Source organism: Sesamum indicum, linkage group LG3 (assembly GCF_026168435.1).
Source record: "Sesamum indicum cultivar Baizhima isolate 11 linkage group LG3, ASM2616843v1, whole genome shotgun sequence".
Classification (NCBI taxonomy): Eukaryota; Viridiplantae; Streptophyta; class Magnoliopsida; order Lamiales; family Pedaliaceae; genus Sesamum; species Sesamum indicum.
In genome coordinates this window covers 3,737,917-3,754,638 of record NC_142659.1, presented here as the reverse complement: position 1 = coordinate 3,754,638, position 16,722 = coordinate 3,737,917, and the positions used below count along the sequence as shown (strand labels likewise).

Genomic DNA, 16,722 nt, shown 5'->3' with positions numbered 1-16,722 from the left:
TCAAATCATATCAAACTTTTTATCAGGGATATTTTGAAAATAATATGTGATAAATTTACTGGAAAGGAGTCAAATATAAATTGAACAAACCTCAAGGAGAATAAATGTAATTTTGATCAAACAAGAATGTATTTATAATTATATTAAATTTCAGGGAGTGTTGATTTCATTTATCCTAAAAATTATTTAAGAGAAACATGAACAATTATCCTTTTTCAACTGAAAAAACCTTGTGTTTTTTACCTTCCTTTTTTTCATACTTTTGTGTGTTGAACTCTACATAATATTATGGTTGAATTTTCTACTGTAAACCGTATTACATCTCCTACTTCATTCAATATATGCAAGTCATGTGTATAAAGATGACATCATGTCTTTTACTTAAATGTTTTTTTATACACGTGGTGTATGTATGTTGAATGGAGTAGGCGATGGAATACGATTTGTAACAGAAAATCCAATCCGCCTAATGATCAAATCTTCAGAGGAAGAATTTGTAATGTAAAACATGACAATAACACAATTACTTCCGACTCGAAAGCATCACCCGTAGTTGTTAACAAACGTGATCATCAATAAAACCAAAGGGAGTAATCAATTAAACAAACTTTCAGCTTACATAACATGTTGGCTCTAATCTGGATCAAGAAAATGAAAGAAGAACTATATAGCATGAATGCAAGCAGTACATGACAGTCGAAAAAGAATCGACACGAGAAGCAAACTCGAAACAAGAAAAGCTCGTTGGCCCGTATCAGAAATCCCTTCTTAAGCATCAACAAGCATTTGAAAAGAAGATATGCATAGAATGTCACCAAGTAACAGAATGAATCATCCAGTTTTAACTTCTGTAATATAGACATAGGAGCTGCATGCACCTGCAGCTCAGAATGCTGAAGTGTCTAAATCTGATATGGCGTATTTTTCACATTTGTCGAACTTGCTAACGTCGATTCAGGCTGTTCCGTTTACTTTGTCTAGTTGGCTGAAGTTACCTTTTTGTTTGAAGAGCTGAGTGTGATGATGCCTGCAATAGAGCCGGTGCTCGTGGGCAATGTAATTTGACGGGCTTATCACGCAGCCACTGTGACTGCACTTGAAACAAGTTCTATGATACGACGAGCCATCAACTGCTACCTGTAGTATTTTGCCATTAGCAGAGTGAGATGAAATCTCATTGGGGAATTTGAGTTCGGATTGAGTTCCTTGAAATTCTTGAGTACCTTTTCAAGGGGGTAAACTTTTTTGTTGCAAGCAACGCATTTATCCTGAGTTCCTGCAAACAAACTCGAAAATTTGCTATATGTTGGGGCCTGCTCGGTGGACCTATCGGCTCTAGCAGTTCTTGGGGCGCCTGTGAATGAGAAAGGAAATCAGATAAGCTAGAGAAAACGATGAGCTGCAGAGAGTGAGAATCAACTCAAATCGTGCTACAACCTTCGAAGCTCTTGTCCAAGCTCCCAGTCATCTTGAATAGCTGATTAAAATGTGGTTTGCAGTACAGGACCCCTTCATAGGAACAGTAATTACTCAGCTGCAGAGCAAAACTTGACATATTAGCCATCTCCATAAGAAATGCATATAGAGCTGAAAAAGCAGAGACAGAAAACGTGTCATGAGAATCTCGACTTAGGACAAAGAAGATCAAACAAGGAAGTTTGAAATCATAAACCTCCATACTTGAACAACTACTGGAAAGTGAGTGAAACAACATGAATATTAACAGACTCTGAGATCAAGAACAAGAAAATGTTGAAGTATCTAATGATTCTAGCCAGATAACATCGTTTACATTCTTCAATGCTCCGAGGCAAAAAGATGCAATAAAATGGTTTTCGGACACTAATCAGCATCGCGGTAATTTGTACTCAACATTTGCAACTTCATTCGCAACTCATGGGTATGACGAATGCATATATAAGTAACCGGCTCACATCTGATGGATTAGGTTCTTGATCTATCAAACATGTAAGATGACCATTTGGATACTCTTTTAAGCTTCTGGTAATCCTAATTTTTTAAAGCAAGTCACTGAAGTATAGATGACATTCAGAGAATAACAAGAAACTTGACATCATTGAGCCAAATTTGCAGCTATAGCACATAACATTCACTCAAAATAAACATAAACTATGGCCTTAACAGTTGGAATTTTGAAAAATATAACTAAATCTTCATGGCTGGAATAGGACTGGAAATTCAGATGATCTCAGCCAAACTATCATCCAATCAAACAGCCAAACTTTCATCAGGCAGATCCAATCAAGAATCAAGAAAGCTTTCATAATAACAAATGTTAATATCTTTTTTTGAAATTGAAAATACAAGTAGACTCTTAAATTTTTTGAATGTTAAATCGATTCAAACATTACATCAATATACTAATATAAATTACCAAAAAATTATAATAAGTTTCGATTCAACTACTACATCAATATGACTGCAAACAAATTGCAATACCTCACAAATACCCACCCGTTTGGTCGGATTTGAACCCATGATCTTAGAACAAGCATTTACAGGAAACTCATATCAGAACAAGAAAATTCTGGGTCCAAGAAACAAACAATTTTCTTGAATATAGCAAATAAACACACACACAAGAACTATACATTACAGCAGCAAAAGGGCTTTAGGAACACCACCTTTCTTGCACATATCAAGCAAATCACGAGAAAAAAAAAATAGCAAAAGGGCTAAAACAAAAACAAAAACAAAAAAAAACAAAAATCAGACCTTGAGAGTCCCTTTGCAGTGGTGGCATCTAAAACAGGTCTTGTGATAAACCTTGGTGTCAGCAGTGAGTTGATCCACTAAGTATACAGTCTTTTCACAGGCCTTACATTTCTGTGTTGTCCCTGCAAAACTTGCCATATTCTTCAATCTTCACCTTCTTAATAATACTCAGATGTTCAATTCTGTACCACCACCCCAAGAAACTTCAAAACACACCACTTCAAGAAATCAACACAACAAACTTCTGTCTCATAGAGCGCTCTCTCTCTCTCTATATATATATATGTCTGTATATATGTATGTATATATTTATTTGTACAGGTCGGCTGGTGGAGCGTTACCATGTGTACAGCAGTGCTGGGCTTTTTGACAAAGTATGAAATTATGCATGCATTGTATGTAGCTGTCTATAGGAGGGGCATGGTATTTTAATGTTGGAATTTAATATATTGAACTCATCATCAATTAAATTATTTATATAGTAGTGACACTAAAATATCCTTTCAAATTAAAGCAATCCAAATTTGGTGGTATTTGTTTGTCAATTCTGTTTTACTTTGCTAACAAAATTATAATTTGCTTGGTTGATGCTATTGAATTACTCAGTATTCACCAATAATCTCTTACCTCACCTCTTAAATTTATTGATATGTAAAAACAAATTGAATGGAAATCAATATTTACCTTTCATTGACTTATTACTGAAGAGTAACTCATTGAAGGTCAAATAAATTGTTTGTAACTAAAATACCCCTATGACGGTGAATATATACTTTCTCACTTACGTTAATAAATGAAGATGTATAAGTATAATTTAGTTATAAAAAATATTGGTTTGACCTACAATAATCAATTATAAGTCAATCGATGCTAAATATATTTATCGAGGTTCCTTTTATTAACATCATCAAATTCGAAGAATTTTGATTAATAAAAATATTTATTTGTTAAATAGAAGCAAACATCAAAGGTACTAAATATAATATTCTAAATTACAAGATGTCTATGTGTAATAACATCAAATTGCAGAAGATGGTAGAATCATTATCCCTATTTATAAGTAGGATACAAACTTTAAAGGAGAATGTTGTAATTAACCCAAGAAATAAATAAAAATAACATTGATGATCATGTTTAAAGTTGGGAGTGGGGCCACAACTCAAAATCAAAATCATCATTAGGTGTGCTTTCATTTAACTTATTTTCTTTTTCCTTTTGGCATTATATAATGTGAGACAGATGCATTATTAATGTACAACTCATATTCTTCTCTCAACTAATAATCATATACTCTTTTCAAATTTTGAACAAAAGAAAATGTTGTAAAGGCATCACCTACCTTCACACCTTTGGGGGAATGGGGGCAGAGACAGAGAGATTGAACCAAAACACACTTTCTGCCAAAAATGAAGCATCAGAGATTCACAATCTGAAGAGCCCATAAACAAATTTTGGCACTTCAATCTAATAAAATTAAGTAAAATCAAGAAACTAGTGCATGATACATTCCACAGGGATGTCCAGGGATTTTTGACATTTGAAATATGTGAAGTATATTGGATTACTTTATTCCAACACATGACCAAGTCAGTTCAAACATAGTTCTGCTGCACCAGAAATTTCAAGTGTTTTCCTGCCCTCAATCCTGCATTCATGTGGATAGCTTCTACCCCTATGCACTCGATTTTTCTTTCCGGGCTTCTTCTCGCATGACTGCTCTAACGTAGATCTCGTAGCAGCATCCTGTAAGCAACAGTATCATGGTTGTACAAGACTCGAAAGCATTCGAATAAACAATTAAAATAATACAAAGAGTAATCAAGAATTGCCTTTTGAAGCTTATTGTTATGATGTAGTGTTCCACAGAAGTTCAATTGACTATATAAATGGCTCTGCATATGCAAATAAGATTTCCTTGGGCCAAATAATACTGAAGCAGCATTTATCAGATCATGTGTGGGGTTGCTTTTAACAAACCCAAATTATTAAAAAAGAAAAAAAAAGATTGAACTGTCAAATTCATTTCCCAGTAGCATGTTTGTTCAACTAACAAGAGAGGTCCGCAGCAGTTTTAATTGCAGATATTTAAAATTTATAACCCTTTACAAATTATGTAATACAAAAATATTTACAAGCTCGATATATAAAAATATATATTATATAGTAAATTATTTATGTTCAAGATTAATACATCATATCATTACTCGAAAAAGATATAAAATATTATAGATTAATTATATTATAAACTTGTATATTTTACAATGGTGTTTATACAAATACAACGTATATTTTAAAGGGTAAACTATGTTTTGCCATCTGAACTATGCCCATTTGTACACTTTGGCATCTAAACTTTTTTTGTATCAACTTGTCATCTCAACTATACGAAATTTGCACTTTGCCATATATGAGGGATTTTTTGTTGATTTTTTGCCGGAAAAACATCAAATGTGCATATGTGAAAAATATCACATCACATAACTTTTAAACATTACATGTGCATTGCATGTGATTTTTTTTAACAAAAAACTTGGTTGAAAAACAGTTATAAATTGCAAAATGCAAAACTTCGTAAAGTTGAAATGGCAAGTTGACGAAAAAAAAGGTACAGATGCCAAAGTGTAAAAATGGTCAGAGTATCAGCAATTGTTTTCTAAAGAAGATATATATATGTGTGTGTGTGTATGTATTTGGTGGTGCAAGTTTGCCTTCAATCAAAGACAACAAAGGGATCTTTTTGAGCCAGATTTGCATTTTCAAATTGTGTCTAGACATACCACTCTTGATGTTCAGTTTGAGTGGTTTGAGAACCTGTTTCCAGGACCAGTAGGTGACACCACTAAATTTATACTGATTTCAACTTCAATAAAGGTTAAGTTGTGTATACCTTTTTTATTTTCTTCGACCAGTGGCAAAAGAATCACGAGAAGCTCGTGCAACTTTACATATAACCTCTAACTTCAGTCAGAAAAAATATGATAATAACTGGTCAATAAGAATACGACAAGTTCCAGGAACCTCCTACATATTGCTGCAACTCCACTTGATTTAGGTTCAGATAAAATAGAGTTGTAAGTATCAAAGTTATCCTATACTAGCTTTTAAGTTTATCTGCTTTAATATATCATCTGGAAAAGCATGTTACAAGTTAATCAAATGCTTTTAGGACAGCGGTTGTTAACAACATCCATACAACCTAGAAACGGATAACTCAATTTTTGGTGAAAAGATAAGCATACCAGCTACCACCACAATGGTAAGAACATCTCCCACCATTTTGAGACTCCTCAGACTTTTCTTATGTGATTTGAAGCGTTTTAGAGATGGATCCTCCGCCAAGAGCTGAAAAACAATAAAACCAACTCAATCACATTGTATGGTGAATTACATGTCGGACTGCCAAAATTTTACAAGTTGTGATATGACTGCTAGGACATTCCATGTACCAAGCAAAATAACAATGTAGTTGATGTAAGTGATGCACACACGAGTTTAAAAATAAGCATGTGCTCCAACATAGGAACCTTGAGGCCACAGAATACTATACTCAATATGCATCCATTTAAGTTATGAAAGGAAGAAAGAAGCATATCAAAAGCATCATACAAGGATATTTTGAAAAGAATTTGGTAATCCTCTTATAAGTGGTCCTAACCATATGAATGGTGTTTCTTATCCACTCTCTCACAATAAAGATATCATTTACTTTCAATATCATGGTTCCTGTCTTCAAGTGTTAGCCTACAACAATCAGATTGTATACAAAAATGACAGAAATAATTCAGGAGTGGAACTGTCGAGCTCCAACTTGAATTCAGAATCACAGTCATGATACTTGGATCATTGACAGAGAACTTTATTAACTCAAATTCAGATGTAAATTTAAATCAAGATTCCAATTTTATCACGAGATCTTTAAACTCCGTTTGCATTGAATTCATGCATCTGAAATTATTTCAGACTCATAACCAGAGAAACTGCCATAAGCAGATCAAAATGGAAGGCGAAAAATATAATACTGTGTATGTTGGCTGTTTCATTGCCTGCGCAAACAACCATTGCCAATGAAGTTACTCACCGCAAACATGACATCAACCAGCAGAAAATCCATGAGTCCCAAGTTTACTGCTTTTGTTTACAAAACACAAAATCAAATTATCTCATCGCTTGATCAACTTAATACGTTTATTAGTCAAGAATTTTCAATTTTGATATTGAAAATTCTTAATTAATAACTTTTAACGTTGTTAATATTACTAAGAGTACTTTTTTAAGTAAATTCACTAAATCATTCCCCATTTCAATCCACAATTAATCAAATTGATTGGCCAGCCTCAAGAATGGGACACTAATTCAGGACATGGAGTGATAGGCAAAAAGGTAACCTCGAAACATCATCTACTCTCTTAGCTTTCTGTCCTGATTTTAACACTTCAAACCTGACCATCAAAACAAATTCTTTGCTCAACGCACATACGCATTCAGAACCTAATCATCAATATAATTCTAACTAAAATCGATCAAAAAAGATCCAAAAATCATATTGAAGTTAATACCCAAAAAACCGTAAATAAAGAGAAAAAGGGAAAATCAAATAAATACTCACAGCCTTCTCCCGAGCGCCAGGCTCGACATGAAATCCACGCCTTGATAGCATTAACGAATCGTCAGCCTTCTGCAGTAAATCAAGATTCACACAAAAACCCATCAATTTTCACAGCCCAAATCCACATTTAACCAAAGCAAAAATAGGAAAAAACAATAAGTAGACATAACAGTATAAATGGCGTACCTGGGAACGGAGCCTGAGAGCGGATAGAGCAGTTTTATTGAGTAAAAAGGCCATTTCTTTACACACAAAGGTCACAGAAAATGTATTGAGATGAATTCACAGAACTAGATGGCAGCGTGAGACTTTTTCCTGAAATTATTAGAGCATGGGAGGGGAAAATTGGGGGTTTACAACCTGAAATTATAATGTATTCGTACAAATCAATCTTAAATTATGGGATAAATTACAAGATAGTTACACTTTCCCCTCTCAAATTTCATATAATTATACATAGATTCATCAGTTATAGCTAATATTTCTGGAGTTTATTTTCGCCTAATAAATAAATCCATCAGTTAATTAAAATTAATTGAATTTGTCGATTTTAATAAAAAACTAAATAAAAATTAATACTTACCCTAGATTGACTAATGGTTAAATAATTTTTTTGAACTAAACTACCCTTCTAACGGTGAAAATATACCTCATCATATGCATTAATACTTGAACATGTATGAGGGTAATTTGGTCATAAAAAGATTTATTTGATTTGCAATAAATCAGTAATAAGTCGATCAGTAGTTAATATAGATTTTTTGTTGATATCAGCAAATTAGGTGAATCTTAACTAACGGATGGACTTGTTTGTTAGACCGAAGCAAACTTCAGTAGTACTAGGTGTAATTTCCCAAACTACAAGAAGTCTACGTGTAATTACATCAAACCTCAGGAAATGGGAGTGTAATTATTTCTAAATTATATTAATATTCTTCAGATTAAGTTAAAATATACAAATACATCATGCATTTTGTAAAATTACAGCTAGATCAGTGTAATATTTTCAGGATCAATCGTGCAAGATTTGTTTCAAGAAATGTAGTTGTATTACAATTATAACTTTGGAGAGAGTGTTTATAATTTTATAAAAAGAGATGGTATATTTATAATATTATAAAAAGAAGGGGGTGCCAACGTAATTTACCAAAACTTATAAAAATAGAACTTGACACCCTTCAATTTCAACATTCATGTACTCTTGGCCAGTGACTTTTGTTTCCAAAAAATTACGCCAGCATGAATATGAAGGGATTGTTTTGTCATTTTTATAGATTTCCATCCAAATCCAATTATGCTCTATTTTTTTTAATTTTTATTTAAAACTTTTGCTAATTAGATTTGCACTACTCATAATTAGTCTTCGTCCCACGAGCAAATAAAAAAAATCATCGTCATGAATATATAAAAAAAATTATGGTATGTAAAAAAAGAGAAAAAAAAATAAATTTGTTAAAAAAAAATTCACGGTTTGAGGGGATAAAAAGAAGTCATTCAGAGAAAAAAATTATAATTGTGAAAATATTAAAATTATTATTATGACTATTTCTTTAAAGAATAATTAAACTAAAGGATAAATTGAAATATTTAAAAATTGATACGAAAATTTTTTTGTGTTGATAGATTTGGATTTGAGGGAAAAATTTGGAGAAATGATTTCAAAATTACTCGAATTGAAAATAATTTGAAATCCATCAATAAAGCATAGTTCAAAATATTTGAAATTTTTTAAATTTAGAATTATCCAAATAAATATTATAATTGCAAATCATTCAATCCAAGTGCAACTTTAAATAAGTTAATTCCAAACACCCTCTTATACTCTTTTTGGTCAATCCTGCAAAGATATTTGATCGGGTTAAACATAGGTTCGGACCAGTATGTTAATTTCCTCTTAATACCATGTTTGGTTGCCCAACAAACAAGTTTCCGAAATACCATAAAGCTGGAGTTCAAAGAAAGAATGCTGTAACTGGCTTCTAAGCAAACTCAGGTCCTTGCTTACATATTTCAACATTCAAACAAGTCTTTGAAAGAGAAACTAACATTGGTTTTCACTATGTCTAAATGTCATATTACCAATAAGACAAGAAGTTTGCAGCTTCTTGTTCTCCGGACTCAAAGATGGATAGCATAAAACATACCCTGAAGCTCTTTCTGCAGCCGGTTTCCGTCTTTCAGTTCAAGAACGCTTCAGCCGTTCCATGTAAAACTGCATCCTGCACACTCTTCACGTCTCTCTTTGGTCCGGGTAATTCCTGCAAATGCATCTTCAAACTGCATCCCACATGCAAGAAGTCTTGTGAAATGTAGGATTGTATACAAAACCGCCCGTCATCAAACACAAACAGGAAACTCTTCAGAAGCATCACTTCTGGGAGATGGTCTCTACAAAGGGTGTTTGACTAGTTTGCATGATGCTTCTCATAGACAGTCTCAAGTGCAACGCTTAACCGTATTTCACAAGTTCAAGTTTCACAATCAGCAGCCGAGAGGTAATGAAGTTATGCTGTAGTGTTCTTGAGTGCATAACGGAGATCCATTCTTTCCCCTTCCTTGTACACTTAGCATGCATGAAATGTAATAACGATCTCAGACCACAGGCTCCATTGACGGAATTAAATGTATTAAGATTTGGAGCAGTTGGAGATCCGCAGGCGCTAGCCAAGCTGCCTTCTCAAATCCACCAAGGAACCAGGTTGGCACACCCAACCAATCACATTTTGGCCGTTCTCTTAAATTGTACACCAATGTGACAGGTGCAATGTACTCGCCATGTGATCAGCTTGGATTTAACCAAACCCCATCCAGGATGGAATTTCCCCAACTTCCATTGACAGCATTCTAACAGTTGTTTCCTTGTATGTATAGGTATCTACACACACGCACAGATAGTTCCATTTTCAGTCCACAGCAAATGTCTCAGAAATTGAGAAATTCAGAATCATTTCTGTATATCAGCATACGTATCAGTAACTACATTAATTTAGAAGGAAATAATACGTGCAAGTTTCACGGGGATATGCATGTATAAATGCTAGTGCCAACTGTAATAAGAAACTAAAGAAAAGAATATATAAGTCTGCCACTGCATTTTCCAAACCAAATTGCACTTTCCTGTTGTGAGATATTGACTATATACTGCACCTGATGAAAGGAAATGTATTCAAATTTGTAGCAGTTGGAGATGAAAGGTGCTAGACAGGCTGTTCATGGAAATTCTTGCCAGAACCAAGCTTGGACACACCACCAACCAATCACATTGCAAGTACTATTGCACTTGCATTGTGGTTGGTCCTGTTCATGTGTACACCAACAACATGCAAGTGTCATTTACACGCATGTGATTGGCTTGCATTTAACCAAACCTGATCCGGGCTAAAATTTCCCCAACATCCACTGATAGCATTCCTGCAGTTTTTTGTATATGTATGTATGTACACACACACACACAGAGTTCCATTTTCAGTCCACTGCAACTGTCTCAGAATCATTTCCATATACCAGAAACATATATATGAGTAACTACATAAATTTAGAAGGAAGAAAATGCAACTTTTACCAAGATCTGCAAATTTAAGGTCTAGGGAACCAACTGTAATAAGAAACTAAAGACAAGAATGTATAAATTTGACTGCACTGACTGGATGGACATTTAAGTCTTATATGATGCAAGTTTGATGTTCTCTGTGCTTCTTAGGTAACTTCTGGTGCAACAGCAAAAGGACATAAGAAAATAAGAACCCATGTTAAACCATTCTGCATGCAGAACCTGTTAAATTCTGCGCCGTTTCTGAACATGAACACCTCCCAAAGCCATAACTCTCTTTCTCGCTCGAAACATCCAAAGCATAATAGCCATAACTAAGTGGATGCTGCCAGCATTACTTTGTTGACGAGAATGTGATTCAGCCCTGAGGGACTCGGAGGAGTTGTTCCTCTCAGGAAAAATTAGAGACATTAGATTCTCATTGTCTCCAAAATTTTCTAAAAGACAATTAAGATCACAAAACGAGGAAGTTGGGCTCTGGTTGGGGACACCCAAATAGGGGTCATGTAGTTGTCCCATGGTTGTTGATCCAAGAGAGCCAAAATGATGGTTAGTGTTTGGATTACCATATGGTCTGACAGATGGACTAATGCTCTGAGATGAGGTACCTGGCTCGGTGGGATCATACCCGTTAGTGCTTTTAGAGATGGTGAGATGCTGGTCATGGAGACCATCCTCGATGGAGGAGTGTGAGGCTGCACCGATGTAACTTGATCTATGTGGAAATTGGTGCAGAAGGGCTGTTTCATCGTTAAAGTAAGTTATATCCTGCCGATTTTCAAATGCGGACAGTAGTAGGTTGTGTGCACAATCCTATCAGAAGACAATTATTGCTTGGTTAAAAGAAGAACACGAGAAGTTAGGGGATTCATCCTAAGAAGAGGAACATAATTCATTCTTGAAAAACAAACCTTTTCATTTTCAGATAGAAGATTATTTGGAATATAGTGCGAGTCATGGATTACCACCCCCTTTAGTCCTCCAACAACGTCAAAAGCCACGCCCATTTTCAGTTCCGAGGAAGGATAGTATAAGTATATCCTTTTGTCATCAATATTGCAGGTCCGAGCATGATCCAGTGTCGCCTTCAAGATCTCAGCACCAACACCGACTATCTGTAGACATCTTACAAGAATTTGCATTTCATACTATTGAGGTATTAAAAAGAAGGATTGAGATGAAGCTAATTTAGTTAAACAGTCCAAACTTCGAGTCCCGTAAATTTCATTTTATGGTAGAAATACTAACGAGTCACCCTCTAACTGCAATTTGAACACAAGAATTTATTGAAGCTCATAAAATGGACAGGGAATATAACTAAACATCAGTAAGCTTCAATCAACTTTATCCATGTCCATTACTTTAGATCACGAGAGGTGGCCTTTCGTGGAGTAGGCATAAAATCCTACTTCTCAAACTGATTAAGAATATATATACTGCTCAAATGTTCAAATGTACAGATTTAATCATGTCAAATTAGTAAAACATGAGCCACATAGAGCCATGTTATGGGATAAATTTCATTTTGCACCAAATAACCAAGTTGACTGCTTGCTTCTACAAAACAAACTGAAAGTTACAAGCAAGTTTGAGAAGTTTAATGTTCAATGAGAAACAAACATAAGCAAATAAAGCGTGGTTTTGCTCATCATATGGAATGAAGGAAGCTAAAGTTGATCGCAACAATCCTGAAAATGTATAACTAGAGGAGGATAAGGCAATGCTTATTACATTTTGGAGCCTCTCGGGATGGATAGAGTGCAAAAACAGAAAATCTTGGACAGTCAAAACCTTGTTCTTGTTCAACCGCCGACATCGGGCGCCATCTTTCCCGATGTTATCCAATCTCCAAACAGGATCCAAAAGCGATGGAGGGTAGTGTTTCTCATACACTGCAAACAGAAAACAACAGTTACATGGTAGTTTCGTTACACTCTGAGTACCTGAAATGTTAATCAAACAACCTTGAGTTTTTGATGATCTACCTTCTTCATCGGATATTATTCATCTCCGGACGGGACTATCTATCAAAACCAGAAGCACTACGGTAGTACAGACCATGACAGGAGAAGATTAAGACCTAATACTTCAAGGTTCTCTGAGCATATTACTACTATAACAGGCAGAGATCCTCACCAAATGCAAATAACTAAAGATTTAAATCTTTTTGCATGAAGTATTACATTAACCACATAATAGCTCTAAAGCATAGTTGATGCTGCATCGCTATTTCATGTACCAACCACAGATATGCTTCGCTTGAAAGATGGAGAGTAAGGAAGAAAATGCATCGAAGAACTACTTACACTTGCTGCGGCTATCTGAGACCATAAATGACTCTGTCCATGCTGCTTGAACTTTAATAGCACCAAAATTCTCCACAATTCTTGCCCCCAGCCGGCACTTGCAGCTCTTCATCCATCTTGAATCATGTCCCAGCTTGACATTACATAAAATGCCGACACCTTCCTTAAGATATATATAGTTACTTTTTGGAAAGTGAGGCTTCTTCTTATCACTTTCCCTAATAATCCTATCGTTAAAATTTTCAAGACTCAAGTTCTGTTCATTATCATTGTCACCAGCCTCAAGAACTACTATCTCCACCTTGGCAGAAGATTCAGGCCCACAGTCAACGACCTGCCCGGTTATCTTGTCAACAAGACCCACTCTCATTGGGGTACCTCCTTTTCCTTCAATTGCCTTGCCGGTAAGAACTGGACCAGACACTTCATCTAAGAACGTAAGATGTAAACTTCTTTCCTTTGACATGGCCATCTCATTTGCATGGCTCCTGAATAAGGCATAGAAGAATGCATTAGCAGAATTCTGACAACCGCACATGTGCATTGTAGATACGTTTGTATCTATTTATAGAGTTTCACATTTTGTTACTCCTTTGTACTTATGTCAGACACTTTCTCATTGTAATAGGAAGGAAAATGAAGAACCATATACAAAATTCTCACCGCTTTCCACCAATCAAAAACTTCTCTTGAGCTGATTGAATTTCCTCTTTTACCTAAAAAAAGAATGTACTGAGGATATATAAACCAATAGCCCACAAGAATTTCGGGACTCAGTGGTCAACCCAACATCTAGAGACAGAAATATAAGAACACGTATCTATAGAAGATCTCCACAACAATTTAGGATTTCAAGAAAGCTAATCTTCAAGTTCAACAGTCACAATTTTCATTATACTCATGCGGAGCTTAATTATTGGCATATTTGCATGCTTCCTCGCATATTGACATATACGTAGTCACATGCTAACCTATCAACATCTATGCATATATATTCATATGAATGAAGCTTCATACATCCGTACACGAAGAATCAAATCCTTAAAAAGGCACTCACAACTTTACGAATCAAATCCTCCACAAGCGGCACAATCACTCGCTTAACAGTCCGGATCACCGTCACCTCAATTTCCTTTCTCATCATCCTTCAAAAATGGGAAAAGGAAATTCAGAGCCATATCAAGATTAAGAATCAACAAAAGGGAAAAAAAAGTTTAAAGTGATTCCAGCTACAATTCAGAGTAAATGAGCACAACCCGTTTCAGTTCTCAACTAAACATTCCAAATCAAGCTAAACAACAAAAACACACCTCAAATTTAAACCAAGACAACAAAGAGCAAAAATTGATCACCAAAAGTAAAAATCAAGATCAAGAAGCAATAAATGAGCAAATAAGCACAACCCATTTCAGTTCTGAACTTCACAATCCAAATTCAGCTAAGAAAATCACATTTCAACAAATCATAAAAGACTCCCCAAAAAGAGAACTTTTATCCATCTACTCCCAGTTCCAACATTGACTTACTCCCTTAAAGCTACAACAAGCTGCCCATCATCTGAACTGCTGGCTTGTTCTGATCCACCATTATTGACACCCTCCATCTGCATATTAACCTCCATTTTCCCCCGCCCAGCCCACAAATCTTTTGAAGAATATTCAACCTACAAATGCTCACATTTGTCTAGGGAGAGTCATCATTGGTATATATAGAGATATCTGAGGATAGTGGGTCCAGGAAAAAGCGTGTTGGTGGAAAAAAGGATGCGTAGTTAGACACTGATACACACCCCAACACTGACATTGTTGAGTAGAACATATTGTCCAATTATACCCTGAAAATTGGTTAAAGGTTAAGGGCAGTTACGGAGTTGCCATGTCGAGATTCTTGACAAATATAGTCAAGATTTAGTACAAGGTTCATCTGGATTTAGCGGTCTTGAATTTTTTGAACTTTTTGAATCTTTGTACTAATCCTTTGGTATATATAGGCCATTACCTATAGTTTCACTGTATAAATTATTTTTGTTTTTCACATAATTATAAGAATTATCACTGACAGTCGAAATATATGAGTAGTTTATGTAATGATATTGATATTTTTGGGCGATGTATGAATAATTTTTCAAAAAAAAAAATAATTTGTACAAATAATATTGATATTTTTGATAAATGTATGAGTAATTATTCAAAAGTAAAAATAATTTGTATAAATAAAATATAAGTTAGAAAAATAATATAATTATTTCTAATTCTTTTGTTCTCTCTCTCCCTTGAGCGACTTTTTTCTAGTGATTTTCAAGTCTTTTTGCTTTGAAATGTTAGGTTTGAGCATGTGATTTTATAAGTCACACAAATTTGAATGTATGTTTATTTTAATAGTAGATTAGTATTTTATTTTTTTATTTGAACAATTAATTGATTTGAATTATTAATGTATAAAATTAATTTTTAAATTTGAAAATATATCGAATGGCATAATGGATAGCATGATATTATAAAAAAAGGGAAGAAAGAAGGAATGAATGTTGGGTTTGAATGTGTGAATTTACAAATGACTTCTTATCCTATTTGCAAAATCATCCCCATTTTTATAATTGAGTTCAATTCAAACCCTTTCTATGAATTTCAGCATTATTTCTTGCATCAAATAATGTGGATTTTCTGAATTATCTTTCTAAAAGTTTTACATTTTTTACATAAATTATATTTGGTTTCTCATTTTTAAATTTTCATTGCAAATTAGTCCCTTGTACATAATTTTGCATAGGAAAAATTAACATTTTTGTCAAAATATTTTGAATGGAAAAGAAAATTTATTTAATTTTGTCTAAATATATATCCAATTTTGTAACATATTTATTTAAAAAATAATTTAGTCTTCCCACATGTTTGCATATTATTTTTTTGACGTGTATTTTCAAGATTAGCAGGTGTTTGCTGAGCAAGTCTCTTCAGAATCGATGTCCTCCTCGGCAGACAACCAGGCAGATGATTTTGTATTCGTGCAAAATTTACTGAATTTTATTACTTCAAGTAAATATATTCACACAAGAACAATGAGCACGAAGCAGAATATTAATACCATAAAATTCAATAAATCTTCCATGCATGCAAAATCATCCGCATGGTTGCTCAAGAGGACATCGATTCTCAAAAGAACAAATTTCTCTCCTCGCGGTTCTCAGCAAGTCAGACCAAAAGCATTTTTACAGGTGCTTGGCCATTTTTTTTAAGACAAGAACCATTGTCACAAACGACAGGTCTACCTAGATTTGTAAAATTTTATAAACCATTTCATTTTGATAATTCTTTTATTTTTCTTGCATTATTAAAATAATTTATCTCCTCTCCCTAACGAGACGCCTTTCAAGACAAATCCATGAGGCTTATACGAAGTCAGAGCGGATAATACCTTATGCAACGGAACACAAATTGAATTACAAAACCACATCAGTATACCTGATAACTTATGTGATTTAATAACTTGAAAGCCTCGTTAATCGGTAAAAAAAATCAAAATCA

At 34.3% G+C, this 16,722-nt stretch overlaps 3 protein-coding genes across 6 annotated transcripts; all 3 read right to left on the bottom strand.

Annotated features, from left to right (window-relative positions):
- Positions 1-553: 553 nt before the first annotated feature.
- Positions 554-3,361, bottom strand: LOC105157175 (LIM domain-containing protein WLIM1). Of its 2 annotated transcripts, none has more exons than XM_011073499.3 (4): positions 2,737-3,361; positions 1,438-1,587; positions 1,224-1,354; positions 554-1,137 (listed from the first exon to the last, which is right to left on the bottom strand). In XM_011073499.3, exons 1-4 carry the CDS (start codon positions 2,762-2,764, stop codon positions 955-957), a joined length of 492 nt encoding a protein of 163 aa, XP_011071801.1. In that variant the 5' UTR covers positions 2,765-3,361; the 3' UTR covers positions 554-954. The 2 variants fall into 2 exon arrangements, with proteins under 2 accessions (XP_011071801.1, XP_011071800.1); XM_011073498.3 differs by having other exon boundaries at positions 1,438-1,534; positions 2,737-3,274.
- Positions 3,362-4,114: 753 nt separating this feature from the next.
- On the bottom strand, positions 4,115-7,718 carry LOC105157174 (succinate dehydrogenase subunit 7A, mitochondrial). The gene is made up of 4 exons (XM_011073497.3): positions 7,529-7,718; positions 7,343-7,411; positions 5,976-6,078; positions 4,115-4,479 (listed from the first exon to the last, which is right to left on the bottom strand). Exons 1-4 carry the CDS (start codon positions 7,580-7,582, stop codon positions 4,409-4,411), a joined length of 297 nt encoding a protein of 98 aa, XP_011071799.1. The 5' UTR covers positions 7,583-7,718; the 3' UTR covers positions 4,115-4,408.
- A 1,575-nt stretch (positions 7,719-9,293) lies between these two features.
- On the bottom strand, positions 9,294-14,954 carry LOC105157173 (calmodulin-binding protein 60 A). 3 transcript variants are annotated; one of them, XM_011073495.3, is made up of 8 exons: positions 14,725-14,954; positions 14,256-14,343; positions 13,862-13,914; positions 13,199-13,686; positions 12,624-12,784; positions 11,804-12,007; positions 11,115-11,705; positions 9,294-10,217 (listed from the first exon to the last, which is right to left on the bottom strand). In XM_011073495.3, the coding sequence occupies exons 1-7, from the start codon at positions 14,817-14,819 to the stop codon at positions 11,118-11,120; spliced, it is 1,677 nt and encodes a 558-aa protein (XP_011071797.1). In that variant the 5' UTR covers positions 14,820-14,954; the 3' UTR covers positions 9,294-10,217; positions 11,115-11,117. The 3 variants fall into 3 exon arrangements, with proteins under 3 accessions (XP_011071797.1, XP_020548364.1, XP_020548363.1); XM_020692705.2 differs by lacking the exon at positions 13,862-13,914 and having other exon boundaries at positions 9,294-11,705; positions 14,725-14,777; XM_020692704.2 differs by lacking the exon at positions 14,725-14,954 and having other exon boundaries at positions 9,294-11,705; positions 13,862-13,930; positions 14,256-14,318.
- Positions 14,955-16,722: the final 1,768 nt, after the last annotated feature.

What these genes read in the sequence shown, in the direction of transcription:
- LOC105157175 (XM_011073498.3), bottom strand. Translation starts at nt 2,874, where the DNA reads ATGGCAAGTTTTGCAGGGACAACACAGAAATGTAAGGCCTGTGAAAAG. An exon ending in CTTGGACAAGAGCTTCGAAG is followed by an intron (nt 1,355 to 1,437) that starts GTTGTAGCACGA and finishes TCTCATTCACAG; the next exon opens with GCGCCCCAAGAACTGCTAGA. An exon ending in AAGTTTACCCCCTTGAAAAG is followed by an intron (nt 1,138 to 1,223) that starts GTACTCAAGAAT and finishes AAAATACTACAG; the next exon opens with GTAGCAGTTGATGGCTCGTC.
- LOC105157174 (XM_011073497.3), bottom strand. Translation starts at nt 7,582, where the DNA reads ATGGCCTTTTTACTCAATAAAACTGCTCTATCCGCTCTCAGGCTCCGT. An exon ending in CTCTCAGGCTCCGTTCCCAG is followed by an intron (nt 7,412 to 7,528) that starts GTACGCCATTTA and finishes GATTTACTGCAG; the next exon opens with AAGGCTGACGATTCGTTAAT. An exon ending in CTGGCGCTCGGGAGAAGGCT is followed by an intron (nt 6,079 to 7,342) that starts GTGAGTATTTAT and finishes ATTGTTTTTCAG; the next exon opens with CTCTTGGCGGAGGATCCATC.
- LOC105157173 (XM_011073495.3), bottom strand. Translation starts at nt 14,819, where the DNA reads ATGGAGGTTAATATGCAGATGGAGGGTGTCAATAATGGTGGATCAGAA. An exon ending in TTTTTGATTGGTGGAAAGCG is followed by an intron (nt 13,687 to 13,861) that starts GTGAGAATTTTG and finishes TGCCTTATTCAG; the next exon opens with GAGCCATGCAAATGAGATGG. An exon ending in TTCTATCTGAAAATGAAAAG is followed by an intron (nt 11,706 to 11,803) that starts GTTTGTTTTTCA and finishes GTCTTCTGATAG; the next exon opens with GATTGTGCACACAACCTACT.